This window comes from Hemitrygon akajei, chromosome 18 (assembly GCF_048418815.1).
Source record: "Hemitrygon akajei chromosome 18, sHemAka1.3, whole genome shotgun sequence".
NCBI classification, from domain to species: Eukaryota; Metazoa; Chordata; class Chondrichthyes; order Myliobatiformes; family Dasyatidae; genus Hemitrygon; species Hemitrygon akajei.
Genome location: NC_133141.1, coordinates 18,811,757 through 18,830,189, shown reverse-complemented (window position 1 = coordinate 18,830,189; position 18,433 = coordinate 18,811,757). Strand labels below are relative to the sequence as shown.

The following is an 18,433-nucleotide window of genomic DNA, read 5'->3' as shown; positions in this document are numbered from 1 at the left end:
GCTCACGAGGATGATTCCAGGAGTGCAGGGGTTAATATATGAGGAGCGATAGGCAGCCTTGGGCCTGTACTCAGTGGAATTTAGAACAATGTGGGGGGGGGGGGGAATCTCATTGAAATGTTGAAAGGACTAGCTAGGGTGGTTGTGGAGAGTACATTTCCTATGGCAGGGGTATCCAGAACCAGAGAGGGCAGCCTTTTAGAAAAGAGGTCAGGAGGATTTTTTTAGCCAGAGAACAGTGGATCTATGGAATGCTCTGCCACAGACTGGGGTGCAGGCAAAGTCCATGGGTATATCGAAAGCGGACGTTGATTATTTCCTAATGGGTCAAGTCATCACAGGATATGGCAAGAAGGCAGGTGTATGGGTTTGAGTGGGATTCAGGATCGGCCATGATGGAATGGCAGAGCAGACTTGATGGGCTGAATGGTGTTAAATCTGTGCGGTTGGGATGTTTCACCCAACCAGACCCCGGTTTGTGTGATTTACTGCCTCTAGAGTAGCCCGTTGGCATCAAATAACAGATTGTACACTGCATACAATTATAAAGAAGTGTATTTATGAATGTTAACTTAACCAAAGAGTTAGTAAAGAAAGAAAAAAACAAAAAGGACCCATTACAATTAATATGGTCAAATGTGCACAGGAAGGAGCTCAGATCTTCTCAAAGCCATATTCACTGATTCTTGCACCTTGGCTTCATCAACTTGAGTTCTCCCACCAGATCGAATCCTACAACCAGTTCTCTCCAGTGTTTTATTTCACTATCTCCTACTGAACAAAAGACCAAGACCAACCTTAGTGTCCCTCACACAACCTCTCCTCCCCAGCATTCTCTGGATCCTTCTTCCAGTTCTACCACGCTAACTGGATGACACACATCCCTTATCTTCAATGATAACCCAAAAAGGCTGAAAGCAGAACACACTGCTCTTACAGAACTGTTAAAATGAACTAACTGCAAACATAGTAGTAAACATGTGAACCAGGGCATTACATACACAAATGCAATTTTGTCTTACTCAGCAGCTTTGGAAAATTTTAAATCCCGGAAATGTATTCCTATGTCCTGATTGGATTGTGCCTTTGTTCTTCCACATTTCTAAACTAAAGACAAAGCAAAGTTTCTGAATTGTAGCTAAAGCACCTTTTCCTTTGATAAACCTGACGAAACCAAATGCTTTTAACGTCACCTCATCATCTTTAATTCCCAACCGTCTTCAAGGACGAATTATTTCATTAAGATACCTGGGTTGCTGACTCCATAGTAATATTACACTGACTGCTACCCTACTATGCCGCCCCCAACTCTGTTGGTTAAAAGAAAACATGCCAATATCTGTCCATTTCCCTCCATAGATGCTGCCTGACACACTAAGTTCCTTCAGTGTTTTGTGTGTGTTCCCTAGGCACAAAGGGGAAACTATGAAGACATAATGCAACTGTCATCTCCATATTGACCTGTCCATATTCCACCCCCTTCCTTACGCCTCAGTCATGGGACAGCCCTGGTCCTCACTCAAGAAGGCATTTACAACGATATTCTGCATGTGTTGCTGTCCCTGACCCTCAATCTGATGTTGATTATACTACCTGAGTAGTGCTCGGCACCTACCAAGCAGCCACTCAAAGCCGTGACCAAATGCCTTATCTTAGGATACCGGGACCACATGGGTTAGGATACGGGGTACATGGATGAAGATGAAAGTTTCAGGCAGATGAGGAAGCAACAAGATTTTCAGAACAATGCTGCCACTACATTTTGTACAGTACATTGAACAGTTCAGGGCTGGTACTTCAGATTTCAACTCATGGATTGAGATTATGTGGGCTAGCATCTAACTGGGGAAATCGATTGTCATCTGATTGCAGTGGCCGTATCAACACCAGTCTCTGCAGAACTGATTGAGTAGTGCAAGTGTACCCTGTCTGACATCCCAATGAATCCCAACCCTCAAGAGAACAGATCACCAGAATAATCTTACACTACCTGTTGCAGACAGACACACATTTGGCAAGATGGCTGCATGACTAGTCACGACGACTTCTATGGGGCCAACAAAAGGTGCAACCGTTCTATTTAAATGTACCGCTAATGATTGCAAGATCCTGCTATACGTTAAGAACTCAAAATACTGCAGCTCTACACCATCAGCAAGTTGCTCACTGGTGGAGATAATGAAGGAGCTGTGCAATGTGCTGATGCCTGACTCGACGGAGGCTTAGAATAGGTTACATGGTTGGCACAACATTGTAGGCTGAAGGGCCTGTAATGTGCTGTAGGTTTTTATGTTTTATGTTCCTGGGAAGGAAGAGACATAAGATCGGAAGTTGTAGAATCCTTATGCGTAGTTAAGGAAATGCATGGGTAAAAAGACCCTGATTGAAGTTATATACAGGACTCCAAACTGCAGCTGGGATGTGGGATAAAATTAGAATGAGAGATAGCAAAGGAATGTTATGATGGTCGTGGGGAATTTCAATATGCAGGTAGATTGGGAAATCAGGTTGGTGCTGGAACCAAAGAGGGAATTTGTAGAATGCCCACAAAATGTCTTTATTGAACAGTTTGTGGTTGAGCCCACTAGGGGAAAAGCAATTCAGGGTTCTTTATTGTGTAATGAACCAGACTTAATTAGGGAGCTTAACATTAAGGAACCTTTAGGAGGCAGTGATCATAAAATGATAGAATTCACCCTGCAGTTTGAAAGGAAAAAAGTAAAGTCAGAGACGTATCAGTATTTCAGTAAAGAGAACTAAAAGACATGAGACAGGAGCAGGATTGAAATGGGGTACGTGAAATTCTAGTTAAGCCACTCTTTATAACGCATGCTGGTAATTATGTATGCACATTTTATTCCATATTGGTACTCCAACTTTATTTTTTTAAATAATTCTTTATATTTGCAGAATGCTGTTTTCTGTTGCATGTCACTCCCTAACACACCACAGTAAATTGCTAATAGATATAAATATACAGTATATGGCGTATATTAAAACCTAACGAATATTGAAAGGCCTAGGTGAGGAGAGGATTTTTCCAATTGTGGGAAAGTCTAGGATGACAGGGTACAGCCTCGGAATTGATGTCCCTTTAGAACAGAAATGAAGAAGAATTTCTTTAGCCAGAGGGTGCTGAATCTGTGGAATTCATTGCCACAGATGGCTGTTGAGACCAATTCATTGGGTATATTTTAAAAGAAGTTTGATAGGTGCTTGATTAGCAGGGGCATGTAAGTTTTCAGGGAGAAGACAGGAGAATGGGATCGTGGGGGAAAATAAATCAGACAAGAATAACAAAGCATTTCATCAGGCAATTTGTATTTTTTTTAAATATTAACTTCAAGTAACAATTTACAAAGCTTTCTAATCCCTCCCCCCAAGTAATGGTAACTGCAAGAGAGAATAAATGTTATCACTGTGGGTGAGAAATTGTATCCAACTGTTGCAAAAAAAACCCTGCTGAGTTAATGTTTTTCTTACAGTAACTGACAATGAACAATTAACATCAATTAACTTTTGGTTCCAGAACTGTTTTCAAACAGAAGAAATACTGCTGCATCTCACGAGTCCACTGTAATCTCAATCACAACAGTGCTCCTCCCCTAAGGAGAATAAAACAATGCAATAATAGAACAAATCTTAAAGCATGGGGGTGATCAGTTGGTATGTTCCAGATCTCCCTCTGCTTTGAAAAATCACTTCAAGAACAAATTTACACCAGAAACTGAGAGGTGGGGTGAGTTGTGTGGCTTAATGAACGAAATTTGCATAAAAATCTGAATGGCCAGACAGATGGTGTATTATTGACATATTCGAGGTAAGCAGGATCATGTCCCCACTTTTTCATGGCTTCCTTTTCCAGAATGGGAATTCCACTTGTTTGGGCATGAAAGACCCACATAATTACGAGTGAGAAGACACTGATGTACTCTATTTCATTCATTACACTAGAAGCAGAGATGAACAGGCCAATCCACTGAAGCAATTCACCCAAGTAGTTTGGATGCTGACTATAAGCCCAGAGCCCATGGCAAATGAATTTGTCCTGCTGAGAGAAAAAAATTGCAATGCTGTGAATCCTTGCAAGAACATAGCCTTGGGTTTGCCCTCTACCCAACAAAACAAAAGATAACTTGTAAGAATTAAATACAGTCAGCCCCGCGTCCGCGAATTCAACCAACCACGAATCGCGAAAACCTGGAAGTGCTCTTCCAGCACTTGCTGCTCGAGTATGTACTGACATTTTTTCTTGTCATTATTCCCTATACAATGCAGTATAACAACTATTTTACATAGCATTTACATTGTATTAGGTATTATAAGTAATCTAGAGATGATTTAAAGTATATGGGAAGATGTGCATGGGTTATTGTGGTTCGGGATCGAAAAAAATCGTAAATTCTCTTACTAAGTAAGTCGGAATAGGTACATCCGGTATTATTTAGCATCAGTTAGTCAAACGTTTGCATTTGTATATAGTATATACTTTACCGTTCTATGCATATACACACTTAATAACGTATGGTTCAGCGCCGGGCTCAGGAAGTTCCCGAGTTCGACCTAGTGACAGATCGCTATGGAGTGCGCTCTCTACCGTGCTGGGTTGGTGTGGAGGATCAATAACCCAAAACCCAATAATTAAACCACTGCGTTGCTTAATAATAATTGTAGCTTTCATCGGGACACAGCCTTTCACACTTTATCCTTTAAAATTGTTCTGATCGTTGACCGACGTAGCCTAACGATTTTCCAATGACCGATGGCGTTTCACCTCTTTCCGATCGCTTTATTATTTCCACTTTATTTTCAATCGTTATCAATTTTCAATCGTGATTATTTTCGTGAACAGAAACACTGTGGATTCAGATCTCTGCCGTGGGGTCCTAATGTCTACCGCACTGAGACAGGTTAAATAAGGTCTTGGGTTCCGCTGGGTCTAAGATACACCGCATTGATACAGGTTGAAAAAGGGACTTGAACATCCACGAATTTTAAGAGCAAACACGAGGAAATCTGCAAAGGCTGGAAATTCAAACAACAACACACACAAAATGCTGGTAGAACACAGCAGGCTAGGCAGCATCTATAGGGAGAAGTGCTGTCGACGTTTCGGGCCGAGACCCTTCGTCAGGACTAATCGAAAGGAAAGATAGTAAGAGATTTAAAAGTAATTTCTAAAATTGAAGGAATCTATTCCCTGCCTATGTAATCTCTTGGATCAGTCCTGCTACACCTATCCCAGGAATTGTCTAGGTGTGTAATATCTTTTTATAATAAAGTCTATACAATAATAAACCACTGACCTATTGCTTACCAGATCTGAATGGGGTACAAATCCATGCAGGAGTACTTACAGCATTTATAGAATTACTTTTGAAATTCCACCTCTGATGGTCTGCAATTGCCTCTACCATGAAGCCGAAAGCCCAGATCGTCCATCCTGCAACGTTTTGGATATAAAGAGGTGTATCCTCTTTCTGAAGGTTTAAAATGACTGCTAGGAGGAGTGTGATGAAGATCCAGATACCTGAAAATCAGAAACATTGGGAACAAGAGCTGGAGAGACAAGAGACCACAGACCCAGGGTGTCGAGCAACAACTGTGAGAGGAAAGGATAGCCGATGTTTTGGGTTGAAACCCTCCGTCATGTCCTGAAGTGCCAACCATTCTTTTTCCCTACAGATGCCGTTCAATCAATTGCATTCTTCCATCAGATTGTCAGGACCAGGAGCTGATCAGCAACACCATTTACCATTAAGTAGCAATATAGCTGATATGGAGCCAATCAACATGAATTCCTTTAAAATTTTCCCCACAGCACGTAGACAATGCTTGTATTTGTTATTCATTCCCAACAACATTGTCAACTGAGCAGGGGTAAATGGGACAGTGCAGCAGACTTTTAGTCAGCCTCAGGAAAACAAAGAACAGAACTGGGAGTGCACTGGCGTAACTATTTCTCCTACAATATAATGAAATAAAAGATTGTTAAATGGTTTTCTAAAGTATATTTATGAGATATGGGCATTCCTGACAAGGCCAGCATTTCTTACCCATCTCCAAATTCCCTTGTGAGTTTCTGATGGACTGATACTGTGTGGGATCTATATATTTCCCACACACCCTTTGCTGCGCTCCTCACCAGTCACAGTTCCTGGCTCCATCTTTTATCTGATCCAGTGGCAATCACCCTGCCAGCTAGAGGAAGGGAGCTCAAAACATTTGAATGTGAAGAGCAGACAATCAGTAAATAGACTTAAGGAAACTTAATGTGCAAAGGAAGCTCACCTTCAATAGTCCAGTAAGGAAAGAAGCGTCTACGGTTGTTATGAACTTGAGTGAAGTGTCGATACTGACCTTCTTTTATCAATCTTATGAACAGGAACAGTCTCACACTGAAATCAAACAAAACAGTATTCAGACGTTGCGCTGGAGTGGGCTTCACAGTTCCGTTCCTCATTGAGCCACTGCACAAGTTATCATAGGTGTGATTGTTGTGGACAGGAGTGCTCCTCTGCTCGTTATTGGCCAAGGGAACATAACGTCGTAGAGAGATACAGCACAATATCCTGGTCAATATTAGGGTAGAATTAGTCTGAGTTCCTGGCTATTGGTAAAGGCATTGTGTTAGAGACGTGACAATCTATTGATCATTCCATGCCTTTAATTTGTTTATTTTTAATTTTAAGATTTCAAAAGCATCCCAACAATAATGGAGCAAGAAAATGGTGCAGAGCCGCCAGCAGATCTGACAGGCTGTGGATCAAGAAAGTGTTGCAATTTCAGTACTATGGCCTTCTGACAAAGACCAACAGCTTTGAAACACTAACGCTGTTACTTTCTGCACAGGAGCAGGATGTCATTAATGATTCTGGTACCTTATGGAAGATGCACAATTGTGGGCAGAACTGGGTTTAATGATGATGCACATTACAGTCAAACAGCCAGCCAACCAAAAGTACTAAGTTTTTGAATAAAGTATATGGATATGAGGAAAGGGGAGTGGAGCAAGCACACAATGAACTGAATGGCCTCCTTTTTCAGCTGCACTATTCTTTTGATTGGGGGGGGGGGGGGGCGGGTGACGTCTGGGCCTGACGTCCCGCTCACCCAGGGAAAGTGCACGAGCAATACATCGCCTCTCCTGTCCCGGTGTAGTGCTGGCTGCGTGGTCACTGTCTGGCTTGCTAGGCAGGAGGCACTGCAAATGGCCTCTCCTACACTACTGTATCCGTAGCAACACCTTCTCGTCGGTGACCCCTGTTTCCACCAAGCTTGCTACGTCATGGCGCGACCGAGTGTCCGGCAGTAAAACTGGATGGGTAGGCTGGGCTGGGCTCATTAGCCTTTGTGGGCAGCCAGCCTAAGAGAAGGACAACTCTGACTCCAAACCCGGGCAGGTGGGGCTTGTCAGCCTTGTCAGGCCATCCACCTAGGAGAAGGACTCTCCGATGTAACTCCTACGACCCAAGGACCTCGCTGTCACCGTCCCAGCTTGCTAGGCTATGGCAGATGACCCCGGGTGTAAAGGGTGGGGCCAGTACCGTGAACCCAGCACTCCATCTAAAAAAAACCATTGCACAGTCTGAAGGACAAGCCCATGTCTTCAACTTTCCCCTACAGCTGCTGCGGCCGGGTCTGCCTGTCCCGTATTGGCCTTGTCAGCCACCAGCAAGCCTGCAGCAGACATGGGCAGCCCCTTTCCTAAATCTTCATTCGCGAAGCCAAGCCATGATCCTTTTGATTAAATGGCATCAAGCCAATTTGATTAGTATATTTGCAGCCATTTACCATTTCAGGCTGGAGACTAGGTTCAGATGTACATTCTCAGTCTGTTCTTCTGTACTCTCACCTCAAGCCCCATGTGGTAAACAGAGGTATTTTCTGTCCCAAGAAACTAGTGCCATTCCACCAAGAACTCAGGAGAGTCGATAGGAAAGTCCCTGATCCTGGAAAAAAGTGAACTACATGTAAATTGACATGAAGAATTTGAAAGATATTTGTCAGCAGCTTAGAGATAAAACTATCGAACCTGAAAAAGAGAAGAGAAACACCTATCATAGCCTTTACTTACCAACTTAAATACTTATGGCTAAAGTGGAGTTTATTGTCATATATAGCACAGAAACTGCTGGCAGAGAAATTACAAGCACACACTGCAGTATCCATGTCTATCTTTGGCAGGAATGGCATGCAAAATCCCACATACCACCTGTCCTCATATCCACAAGACCATAAGTTATAGGAGCAGAATTAGGCCATTCTGCCCATTGAGTCTGATCCTCCATTTTATTATGGCTGATCCATTTCCCTCTCAGCCCCAACTTACTGCCTTCACCCCGAATCCCTTGATGCTCTGACCAATCAAGAATCTATCAACCTCTGTCTCAAACGTACAAAAAGATTTGACCTGCACAGCTGCCTGTGGCAATGAATTCCACAGATTCAACATTCTCTGCCGAAAGATATTCCTCCTAATCTCCATTCTGAAAGGACGCCTCTCTCCTAATGACTCTCCCACCCGAGGCAACAACCTCTCCATGTCCACTCTACCATGGCCTTTCACTATTCAATAGGTTTCAATTAGGTCACCCCTTATTCTTCTGAATTCTAGTGGTCTCAAACAAACCATGCTGACTACAGCCTATTTTACCCAGTGTCTCCAAATATCCAAAAACCAAATCCCTAATAGGCAACCCCCAACATCTTCCCAACCACTGAGGTCAAGCCAACTGGCCTATAGTTTCCTTTCTTCTGCCTCTCTCCCTGCTTGAAGAGTGGAGTGACTTTTGCAATTTTCCAGTCTTCCGGATCCATTCCAGAGTCTTGTGCTTCTTGACAGATCATTATTAATGCCTCCACAATCTCTTCAGCCACCTCTTTCAGAACTTTGGGAGTATAGTCCATCTGTTCCAGGTGACTTATCGCCCTTCAGACCTTTCAGCTTCCCAAACACCTTCTCTCTTAGTTATGGTAATTTCATTCACTTCTGCCCCGACACTTTTGAACTTACTGCTAGTGTCTCCCACAGTGAGGACTGATCCAAAATACTTCTTCAGTTCATCTACCATATCCCTGTCCCCATTACTACCTCTACAGCATTGTTTTCCAGGGGTCTGATATCCTACCCTCGCCTTTCTTTTACACATTATGTATCTGAAGAAACTTTTGATATTCTCTTTAATATTAGTGGCTTGCTTACTTTCATATTCTATCGTTACCTTCTTAATGACTTTTTAGTTGAAGCAACTGCAGCTAAATCATGACAGAACTAGAGCACTGGCACGGGGTGGTGGTGGTGGTGGTGGGAGGGGGAGAGCTTATCAATCCACCATGCCTCTGCAGTTTCTTTGAAAAGATTTCATTTTGTCCCACTCTGACAACTACTTCCCCAAGCCATCAAACTTCCCCCTTTCCGAATACTCATCGAATTCTTTTGTTGTTTGTTAATTTAGGATCTGCCCTCCCTGCCCTTCAAGGAAGTGAATGAAACATAGTCATCTTATCTCTTCTCTTTCCTCCAATAACCAACTGATGGATATTTTACCACTATTCGCCATGTAAATCTTGTTCGACGCCTGATTCTTGGATTCCACTGCTGTCAAGAAGATCAAACGGTCTCAACTATTTGAATCTTTTCAAACACAACGTCAAACGATCGAAGCAAGCCCACTTGAAGTCCTTCAAATTATTAAGCGGAGAAAGTATTATTAGTATCGACAAAGAGAGGTGATGGAGAGGGGGGGGGGGGGAGTCAATTCAAACTCCTGGTCAATTGCCCCAACTTGTGGGAGGGAAACCACCTACACATTTAACAGTAAATTTCTTGTCACTGGAGTCCGGTACCGCCGCGCGCCATCGCAACACCAACCTGCCAAATCATGAAACATCTTGGTTTGGAAGATGCTTGCCGCATTCCAGAGGAACCACTGAATAGCCAGATCTGTCGCCGCACATTTCACTAGAATGCGCTCCATCTTTCTGACCAGCCGTTGTCAATCGACAGAGCACACAATGAAGCCTCAAATGCGACGTGAAGCGGTTGGCTTTTTTTTTACCTCAGATGGCGCGCGTTTCCGTCCCGACCAGCAATCGGCTGTTGTAGAAAAAGTGCATGGTACAATGTAGTCCCTAGTAACTAATATTCAGTGATATAGAACAAGAAATCAGCACCTGTTTCCTGGAGAGTCATGGTTGTAATGCAGAAATGTGGAATTTCTATTATATAATACAGTTCCTGGTAACTAAATGTGACAGAGACACTCGGCAGATGCACTCTATACACAAGCGCAGTCACACACACACACACACATTGCCTTGTCGTTGTAGTGAGTGTGCGCACTTTAATGTCTAACCCCGGTATATTCTCGCAGTTAACCTACTGTTTTCCCTCCACATTCAGAGTAAGACATCAAAGTCTAGTTTGATTCCATTCTAAGTGTGCGAATGATGTGTTGGGCCCTCAGGTCGGCTTTCCGCTGCCGTTCCCGCCATACACGGCGGAATATTCCATTTCTTTAGTAATGGAGGTATGCAAACGTTGTTTGTAAACTCTGTTTGAGGTGAACAGTTCTCTTTATTCTGTAATATGATGCTAAATACATTGTGGAGCAGATCATCTTCTAATTCAGGTGCGTCCTAGTGCCGAATGACAAAGGACCTCATTGCCCGTCAGCGAGGGGGAGATAAGGGGCTGTCAGGGATTCACGTTCGACGCGCAATGAGCACAGAGATGATAATACTATGTTTACTTGTAGATCTAGGCTTGTAAATAGTGGTATTTTTCTTTAAAGTGTTTTCACAAAATCGATTTTTGACGCAGCCCTGCCAGATGACTCCAGCCATTATTTCCCTTGCTCATGAATCTAACATAGGATGACACAACCTGGCAGACCCACTATTCCTTTGGCTATTACCAGACCCAGGCCAATCACTGAAGTTGTGTAGTTTTGCACAACTTAGACAACAGAGGGACTGGTTTTGCATAGCAAAATTCTTAACTTGGCAAAATCCCATTGGCTATACATTAGTGTCAACATCTAAAGAAATAAATGAAGTCTTTCAACAGTTCTATGAACATCCATATGCATCACCATTTAATCATGACCAGGAGGAGCTGAATCAGTTTTTTGCTAATATAAAATTGCCTACATTAACCGCACAACAAGCTGAGTCCTTGGATGCCCCAATTACTGAGGATGAGGTCAGACGGGCTATTGCGGCTATGAAAATGGGGATATCTCTGGGCATGGATGGCTTCCCAGTTGAATATTATAAGAAATTTCTGGATGTATTGGCTCCTATTCTAACAAAAATATATTCAGAAGCATTTAATTTGGAATCTTTACCTAATACATTTAATGAATCATTAATATTGTTGATCCCAAAAAAAGACAGGGATACAATAGATTCCTTCCAATTATCGGCCTATAAGCTTAATTAATGTGGACTGTAAGATACTGACTGGCTTTGCGATTAGAGAAAGTATTGCCATCTATAATTAACACTGACCAGGTTGGCTTCATTAAAGGCAGATCCCCATGGTATATGCTGACGATATTTTATTACTGATTAGTGACCTTCCTAATTCCTTACCCCCACTAATGAAAACAATTCAATTATATTCTGAAGTGTCTGGTTATAAAATCAACTGCAGTAAATCTGAGGCTATGCCAATGTCAAAATTATGTTATTCAAATTCAGTATCTTAGTTTAATTTCAGATGGGTGCCAGTTGGAATAAAGTATCTAGGGGTCAAACTCAGTCAGAATTTGGATGAAATAATTACTTTAAATTATGATCCATTATTGAGTAGGATAAGAAATAATCTGGGTAAGTTGGGACACTGAGCCTGTCACTCTGGGGTAAAGTCAATGTAGTTAAAATGGTCATAGCACCTCAGTTTAACTATCTTTCTATGATGCTTCCTTTAAATATTTCAGATTTGATCTACAAGCAATACACCAAAATTATTAGTGATTTTCTATGGGATAAGAAGAAGCCCAGAATTAAAATGAGTAAGATGTGTATGTCCAGGGACATGGGTGGGCTCAGTCTACAAGATGTCAGGGCATATAAATTATCCTTTGAAATGACCAAGTTAGCTAAACATCGGGACAGGGCTGATGTTGATTTAGACTGGGTAGTTATAGAACGGAGCTTGGCTGCACCACATTCTCCCCTTAACATTCTCTCACAACATGTGGAAAGCAAGACTAATCTAAACCCTATACTATTTCACTCAAGGAGTGGGTGGAGTACACTACATAAAGCTTGTAGAATGTCACATTTAAATCAGTTATACTCCTCGCTCTGGAATAACCCTAAGATATGCATTGGGAAAAGGATGGTGTACTGGAAAGAATGGAGGATTAAAGTTGTAAATACAGCAGGTGATCTCTGAGAATGGGGTTTTTATGTTGTATGTGGATTTGCAGAGGAAATATAACTTTGTAGATAAAGGGAATTTCTGGAAGTACTTACAAATAAGATATTGCGTTAGTAGCATATTCAAGAATGGCGGCCCACAAAGTAACCCTTTAACTGAATACTTTACACTACCACAGGAAGTTCATAAAGCATCAGTGTTTTATAAAATGTTCAAGCACTCTGTGGGTGAACCGTGTAACAATCTCAAAGCAATATGGCAGAAGGATCTTAGAAACGATATTGAAGATAATGAGTGGTCAAATATTTTATCAAATGTGGGTAGACATATCAGGGAAGCGAGAGGGAAATTTATTCAGTATCAGATAGTACACAGATATTATTGGACACCAACTAGACTCTACAAAATGGGGATTGTTGATAATAATTTATGCTGGAAATGTAAAAATGAGGTGGGCACATGTTTTCACACGATTTGGGAGTGTTCCATGGTTCGTCCATTTTGGTGCAAAGTTCTTGATTTGTTGGGGAATTGGTCGAGTTCTACACTGCCCTTGTGCCCACGGCTTTGTCTCCTGGGTGATAGGACAATGATACCTAATGTAAACAATGACAAATTTACTATTTTGAAGGTGGGTCTCATCACAGCTGCAAGGATTATATTGCAAAACTGGAAAAATCCAAATGTCCCACTGTGAGGGAATGGACTGAGGGAATGGTTCAGATTTCATCATATGAACACATGTTGGGAAGAATTAACAGTGAGGGAAAAGTGCAAGACGCATGGGATCAATTTTGGTTGAATGTTAATTCAACTTAAATTAGAAGTTTGTTTCTGTTTCTTAGTTTTATATGTTTTCCTGTCATGGGATGGCTGTGTAAATATGCTGTACTGTATCTGCTCTATGATATGCTGTGCTGCTTTGTAAAATAATAATAAAAATTTGAATTACAAAAAAAATCCCATTAGCTCAATTTTCATATGCTTTAACTTTTTAAAAAAAGGGAACATTAAAAAAGAATAATCAGATGGATTAAAGGCAAAGTCATGTCGATCTTACATGATACATTAATCCCGAAACTCAATACAATTCAGTCAGACTTACAAATACTAAAGTATCAGGAGTAAACAGCTGAGGAACAGCAAGGGGATCCAACAATAAGCAACGACGTCGACTCTGGAAAACCTGACAGAATGGCCCTGAGTTCCTGAATCAATGTAGCAAGTAGAATTAACATGCAGTTATTTTTAATCTACTTTGTTGCTCTGCATTTTATCATATATCTTATAGATAGATAGATAGATACTTTATTCATCCCCATGGGGAAATTCAACATTTTTTCCAATGTCCCATACACTTATTGTAGCAAAACTAATTACATACAATATTTAACTCAGTAAAAATATGATATGCATCTAAAATCACCCTCTCAAAAAGCATTAATAATAGCTTTTAAAAAGTTCTTAAGTAGTTTACTTAAATACATTGACTCCTAACCCCGGCACTTTAACATATCTTACTCCTGGCGGTTGAATTGTAAAGCCGAATGGCATTGGGGAGTATTGATCTCTTCATCCTGTCTGAGGAGCATTGCATCGATAGCAACCTGTCGCTGAAACTGCTTCTCTGTCTCTGGATGGTGCTATGTAGAGGATGTTCACGGTTTTCCATAATTGACCGTAGCCTACTCAGCGCCCTTCGCTCTGCTACCGATGTTATACTCTCCAGTACTTTGCCCACGACAGAGCCCGCCTTCCTTACCAGCTTATTAAGACGTGAGGCGTCCCTCTTCTTAATGCTGCCTCCCCAACACGCCACCACAAAGAAGAGGGCGCTCTCCACAACTGACCTATAGAACATCTTCAGCATCTCACTACAAACATTGAATGACGCCAACCTTCTAAGGAAGTACAGTCGACTCTGTGCCTTCCTGCACAAGGCATCTGTGTTGGCAGTCCAGTCTAGCTTCTCGTCTAACTGTACTCCCAGATACTTGTAGGTCTTAACCTGCTCCACACTTTCTCCATTAATGATCACTGGCTCCATATGGGGCCTAGATCTCCTAAAGTCCACCACCATCTCCTTGGTCTTGGTGATATTGAGACGCAGGTAGTTTGAGTTGCACCATATCACAAAGTCCTGTATCAGTTTCCTATACTCTTCCTCCTGTCCATTCCTGACACACCCCACTATGGCCGTGTCATCAGCGAACTTCTGCACATGGCAGGACTCCGAGTTATATGTCCTCCTTTCAATCATGAACTAAGTTTATAACTGCCCAAATCTATTTCCTGGTGAATATTTTCTAATTGGATAAATTAGCGAGTTATTTTTGGTGAGACATTAGCCACCACTGGAGCAGATATCCCTGGTCACCCGACAGCCTTCAACCTGAGCATCCAACACCCTGGGCACTGTGGCTTGCTGCAGAATGACTCTTAACACTGAACAACTTAATTATAGGTATAACCTACACGCATTTTAATGTTGAATCACTCGCTTTTAATGTAAGCTTCAGGGTTGAGGTAAGTAATCTTGATGCTACGAGACTGCCATTTATAATGCCCAGCTCTCTGGGCATCCAGCCTATCTAAAGCTCTACGTCCTAAGCAGCTGCTGCCTCCTTTCCATAGCATGATCGATGGTGGTGCCCCTTTCAAGTACCTTGTCTGTCAATTCTGTGGCATAAGAATAAAATCTAGCAGATGTTGGATGCATCTATTTTGTTTTCAGACTTCCAACATCTGCAGGATTTGCTTTTACACCAAAATAGATAAACTACTCGAAAGGGACACCACTATCATTTACACTATAGAAAGGAGGCATAACACAGAATGCTGGAAACACACAGCAGGTCAGGCAGTCTCTGTGGGAAGAGAAACAGCATGAATATTTCAGGCCAGTAAAATATGAAAGATCACTTGCTTAAAACATTATAAGTCTGTTTCTTTCAGCCTGATCCAACAAGTAGTTCCACCATCTCGGTTGTCACTTTTTCTATGCCTCTGTGAATATCCAACATACCAACTTGGCCAGTGAGCCCTCTGATAGTTTGGATGGATCTATTGTTATAAAAGATGACAGAAGTAGTGACGATTCAGAGCTATGAGAGAGGAAAAGAAACATTCCTGTCATGAAAGACATCTGTGGGTCAACTTGGACTTTGTTCAACTCTTGCAAAGCAACAATCCATTGAGTAGTATAACTAGCTCAAGGGACTAAATGACCTTCTCCTGTTCCTATGATCCTAATGATGGTGGAGGGAGTCGAACCTGCCATTACGTGGAGTGGTTCAGGAGAATAGCACATTTGTATTTACAAGGTAGCTGATTTCTACAGGAAGGAGAAACATATAGACAATGATTGGGAGAGACTTCAGTCGAGCATAAATGCCAGTTTGCACCTTATTGGCCAAATGGTCCATTTTGTGCTATAAATGCTTTGCAAAGTATTGACCGAGTCTTTGACGTGATGGATGTGTGGAAGACATATCCTCTTGTGAGAGAATCTAGAACAAGGGGTCACTTTAAAAATAAGAGATTATACCCATTTAATGCAGATATCGAGGCTCCACCTTCTCTGTAAATTTAATTATACAATCTATTCTGCATTCTGTTATTTTTTTTCCCTTTGTACTATCTTGAGGTACTAAGATTTTGAAGTGATCTGTATGGATTGCATGCAAAACATTGCTGTTCACTGTTTTTCGATATATGTGTATCATAAAATGCAGAGCCGCAGAGATGACTGAGCAGTGAGTGATAACTTTTATAATAATTTTTATAGGATAACTTCTGCAATTGAGTGGCAGATGACTCTTTTTAGCAGGGTGAAGACTGGAAGAGCATGCCCTCCCCCACCCCTGAAGCTGGTAACCAACAAAATCTATGGCGACGTGGGACCACAGTCATCGAAGGACCAGCAGGGGCTGCAGGAGCTGAGAGGGGTGTTGGTTGAGGAATTCAACTGGGCACATTGAAAGCAGGCTGTGATGGACTGACATACATTTGCAATACTGTAAGTTACAAAACATAAATAAGGAATAAGAGGAATATTGAGGTATTGTTCATGGACCGTTTAGAAGTCTGATGTCAATGTGCAAGATGCCTTTCCTCAAACATTGAGTGTGTTTTCAGGCACTTGTACCTCCTCTTCGATGGTAGTATCACGAAGAGGGCACGTCTCAGATTTTGAAGGTCCTCAGTGACCCACCTTCTTGAGGCACCATGTCTTGCAGATGTCCTTATTGGTGCGGTAAGTTGTGCCTGTGTTGTAGCTGGCACACCTTACAGCCTCTTTTGATCCTGCACCCTGGTCCTTGTAGGCACCTCAAAGGCCTGGAGAGATCCCACCAACACCGTCTCCACAACATCCTCCAAATCCACAGGAGGGACAAGTGAACCATCATCAGTGTCCTCTCCCAGGCATTCAATGTCCTTGGTTACACTTACTCAGTTAAACTGGGCAGGCCAGCACCTACAATACTGAGCTCCGTGCAAATCAGCACAGGATAATTAAGATCACAGAGCTAAATCTGTGGCTCAAAGTTTTGTGTGGGAGAATGGGTTTGAATTCATGGGACCTTGAAACCGGTATTGGGGAAGGAGGGAGCTGTTCTGATGGGAAGGGCTCCACCTGATCTATACTGTAACCAGGGCCCTGGTGAATCACAGAACCAGGGCTTTAATATAAATGGCAGAGGGTGAGTTCCACAGTTTGGGAAAATAAGGATAAGATAAACGGGAAGGAAAGTACATGACAGGTTACAGAAATCTCCAGAATAAAAAAAGAATAAAGTTAGAAAGGGATAAGGATGATGAATACAGGACAAAGGTGTGATATTTGAATGCACGCAGTGTACGGAGTAATATAGATGATTTTGTAGCACAGCTAGAAAAAGCAGTTATGACATTGTGGGCATCACTGAGTCATGGCTGGAAGATTATAGTTGGGTGTTTACTATCCAAGGATGCACATTGTATAGAAAGGCCAGGCAGGTACTGTAGATAGGCAGAGAGGTGAGGAGGCTCCGTTGGTAAAAAATGAAATCAAATCCTATAGTGGATTCTATAGAGAGAGTGCAGAGGAGATTTACAAGGATATTGCTGGATTGGAGAGCATTGCTTATGACAATAGGTGAGTGAACTTGGCCTTTTTTCCTTGGAGTGACAGAGGATGAGTGTGACCTGACAGAGGTGTATAGGATGAGAGGCATTGATCATGTGCATAGCCTGAGGCTTTTTCCCAGAGCTGAAATGGCTAACACGAGCGGACATAGTTCTAAGGTGCATGGAAGTAGGTAGAAAGGGGATGTCAGAGGTAGGTTTTTCACATGGACAGTGGTGGGTGCATGGAATGCACAGCCAGTGAAGATGGTGGATACGGATACAATAGAGTCTTTTTAGAGACCCTTAGATAGGAACACGGAGCGTCGAAAAATAGAGGGCTATGCGGAAGGGAAATTCCAGGCAGTTTCTAGAGTAGGTTACATGGTTAGCATAACTTTGTGGGCTGAAGGGCCTGTAATGTGCTGTAGGTTTTTATGTTTTATGTTCCTGGGAAGGAAGAGACATAAGATCGGAAGTTGTAGAATCCTTATGCGTAGTTAAGGAAATGCAAGGGTAAAAAGACCCTGATTGAAGTTATATGCAGGACTCCAAACTGCAGCTGGGATGTGGGATAAAATTAGAATGAGAGATAGCAAAGGCATGTTAAAAGAGGAATGTTATGATAGTCATGGGGAATTTCAATATGAGGGTAGATTGGGAAATCAGGTTGGTGCTGGAACCAAAGATAGGGAATTTGTAGAATGCCCACAAAATGTCTTTATTGAGCAGCTTGTGGTTGAGCCTCCAGGGGAAAGGCAATTCGGGATTCTTTATTGTGTAATGAACCAGACTTAATTAGGGAGCTTAACATTAAGGAACCTTTAGGAGGCAGTGATCATAAAATGATAGAATTCACCCTGCAGTTTGAAAGGAAAAAAGTAAAGTCAGAGACGTATCAGTATTTCAGTAAAGAGAACTAAAAGACATGAGACA

General features: G+C 42.0%; 1 protein-coding gene across 1 annotated transcript; it reads right to left on the bottom strand.

Annotated features, from left to right (window-relative positions):
* Positions 1-3,665: 3,665 nt before the first annotated feature.
* Positions 3,666-10,080, bottom strand: LOC140741565 (uncharacterized). The gene is made up of 5 exons (XM_073071870.1): positions 9,875-10,080; positions 7,856-7,952; positions 6,292-6,398; positions 5,358-5,530; positions 3,666-4,048 (listed from the first exon to the last, which is right to left on the bottom strand). Exons 1-5 carry the CDS (start codon positions 9,978-9,980, stop codon positions 3,716-3,718), a joined length of 816 nt encoding a protein of 271 aa, XP_072927971.1. The 5' UTR covers positions 9,981-10,080; the 3' UTR covers positions 3,666-3,715.
* Between the last annotated feature and the right edge of the window lie 8,353 nt (positions 10,081-18,433).

Coding starts and splice junctions, on each gene's coding strand:
- LOC140741565 (XM_073071870.1), bottom strand. CDS start 9,980: ATGGAGCGCATTCTAGTGAAATGTGCGGCGACAGATCTGGCTATTCAG. Junction 7,953..9,874: donor GATGTTTCATGATTTGGCAG/GTTGGTGTTGCG, acceptor ACTTTTTTCCAG/GATCAGGGACTTTCCTATCG. Junction 5,531..6,291: donor TCCTTACTGGACTATTGAAG/GTGAGCTTCCTT, acceptor TCTGATTTTCAG/GTATCTGGATCTTCATCACA.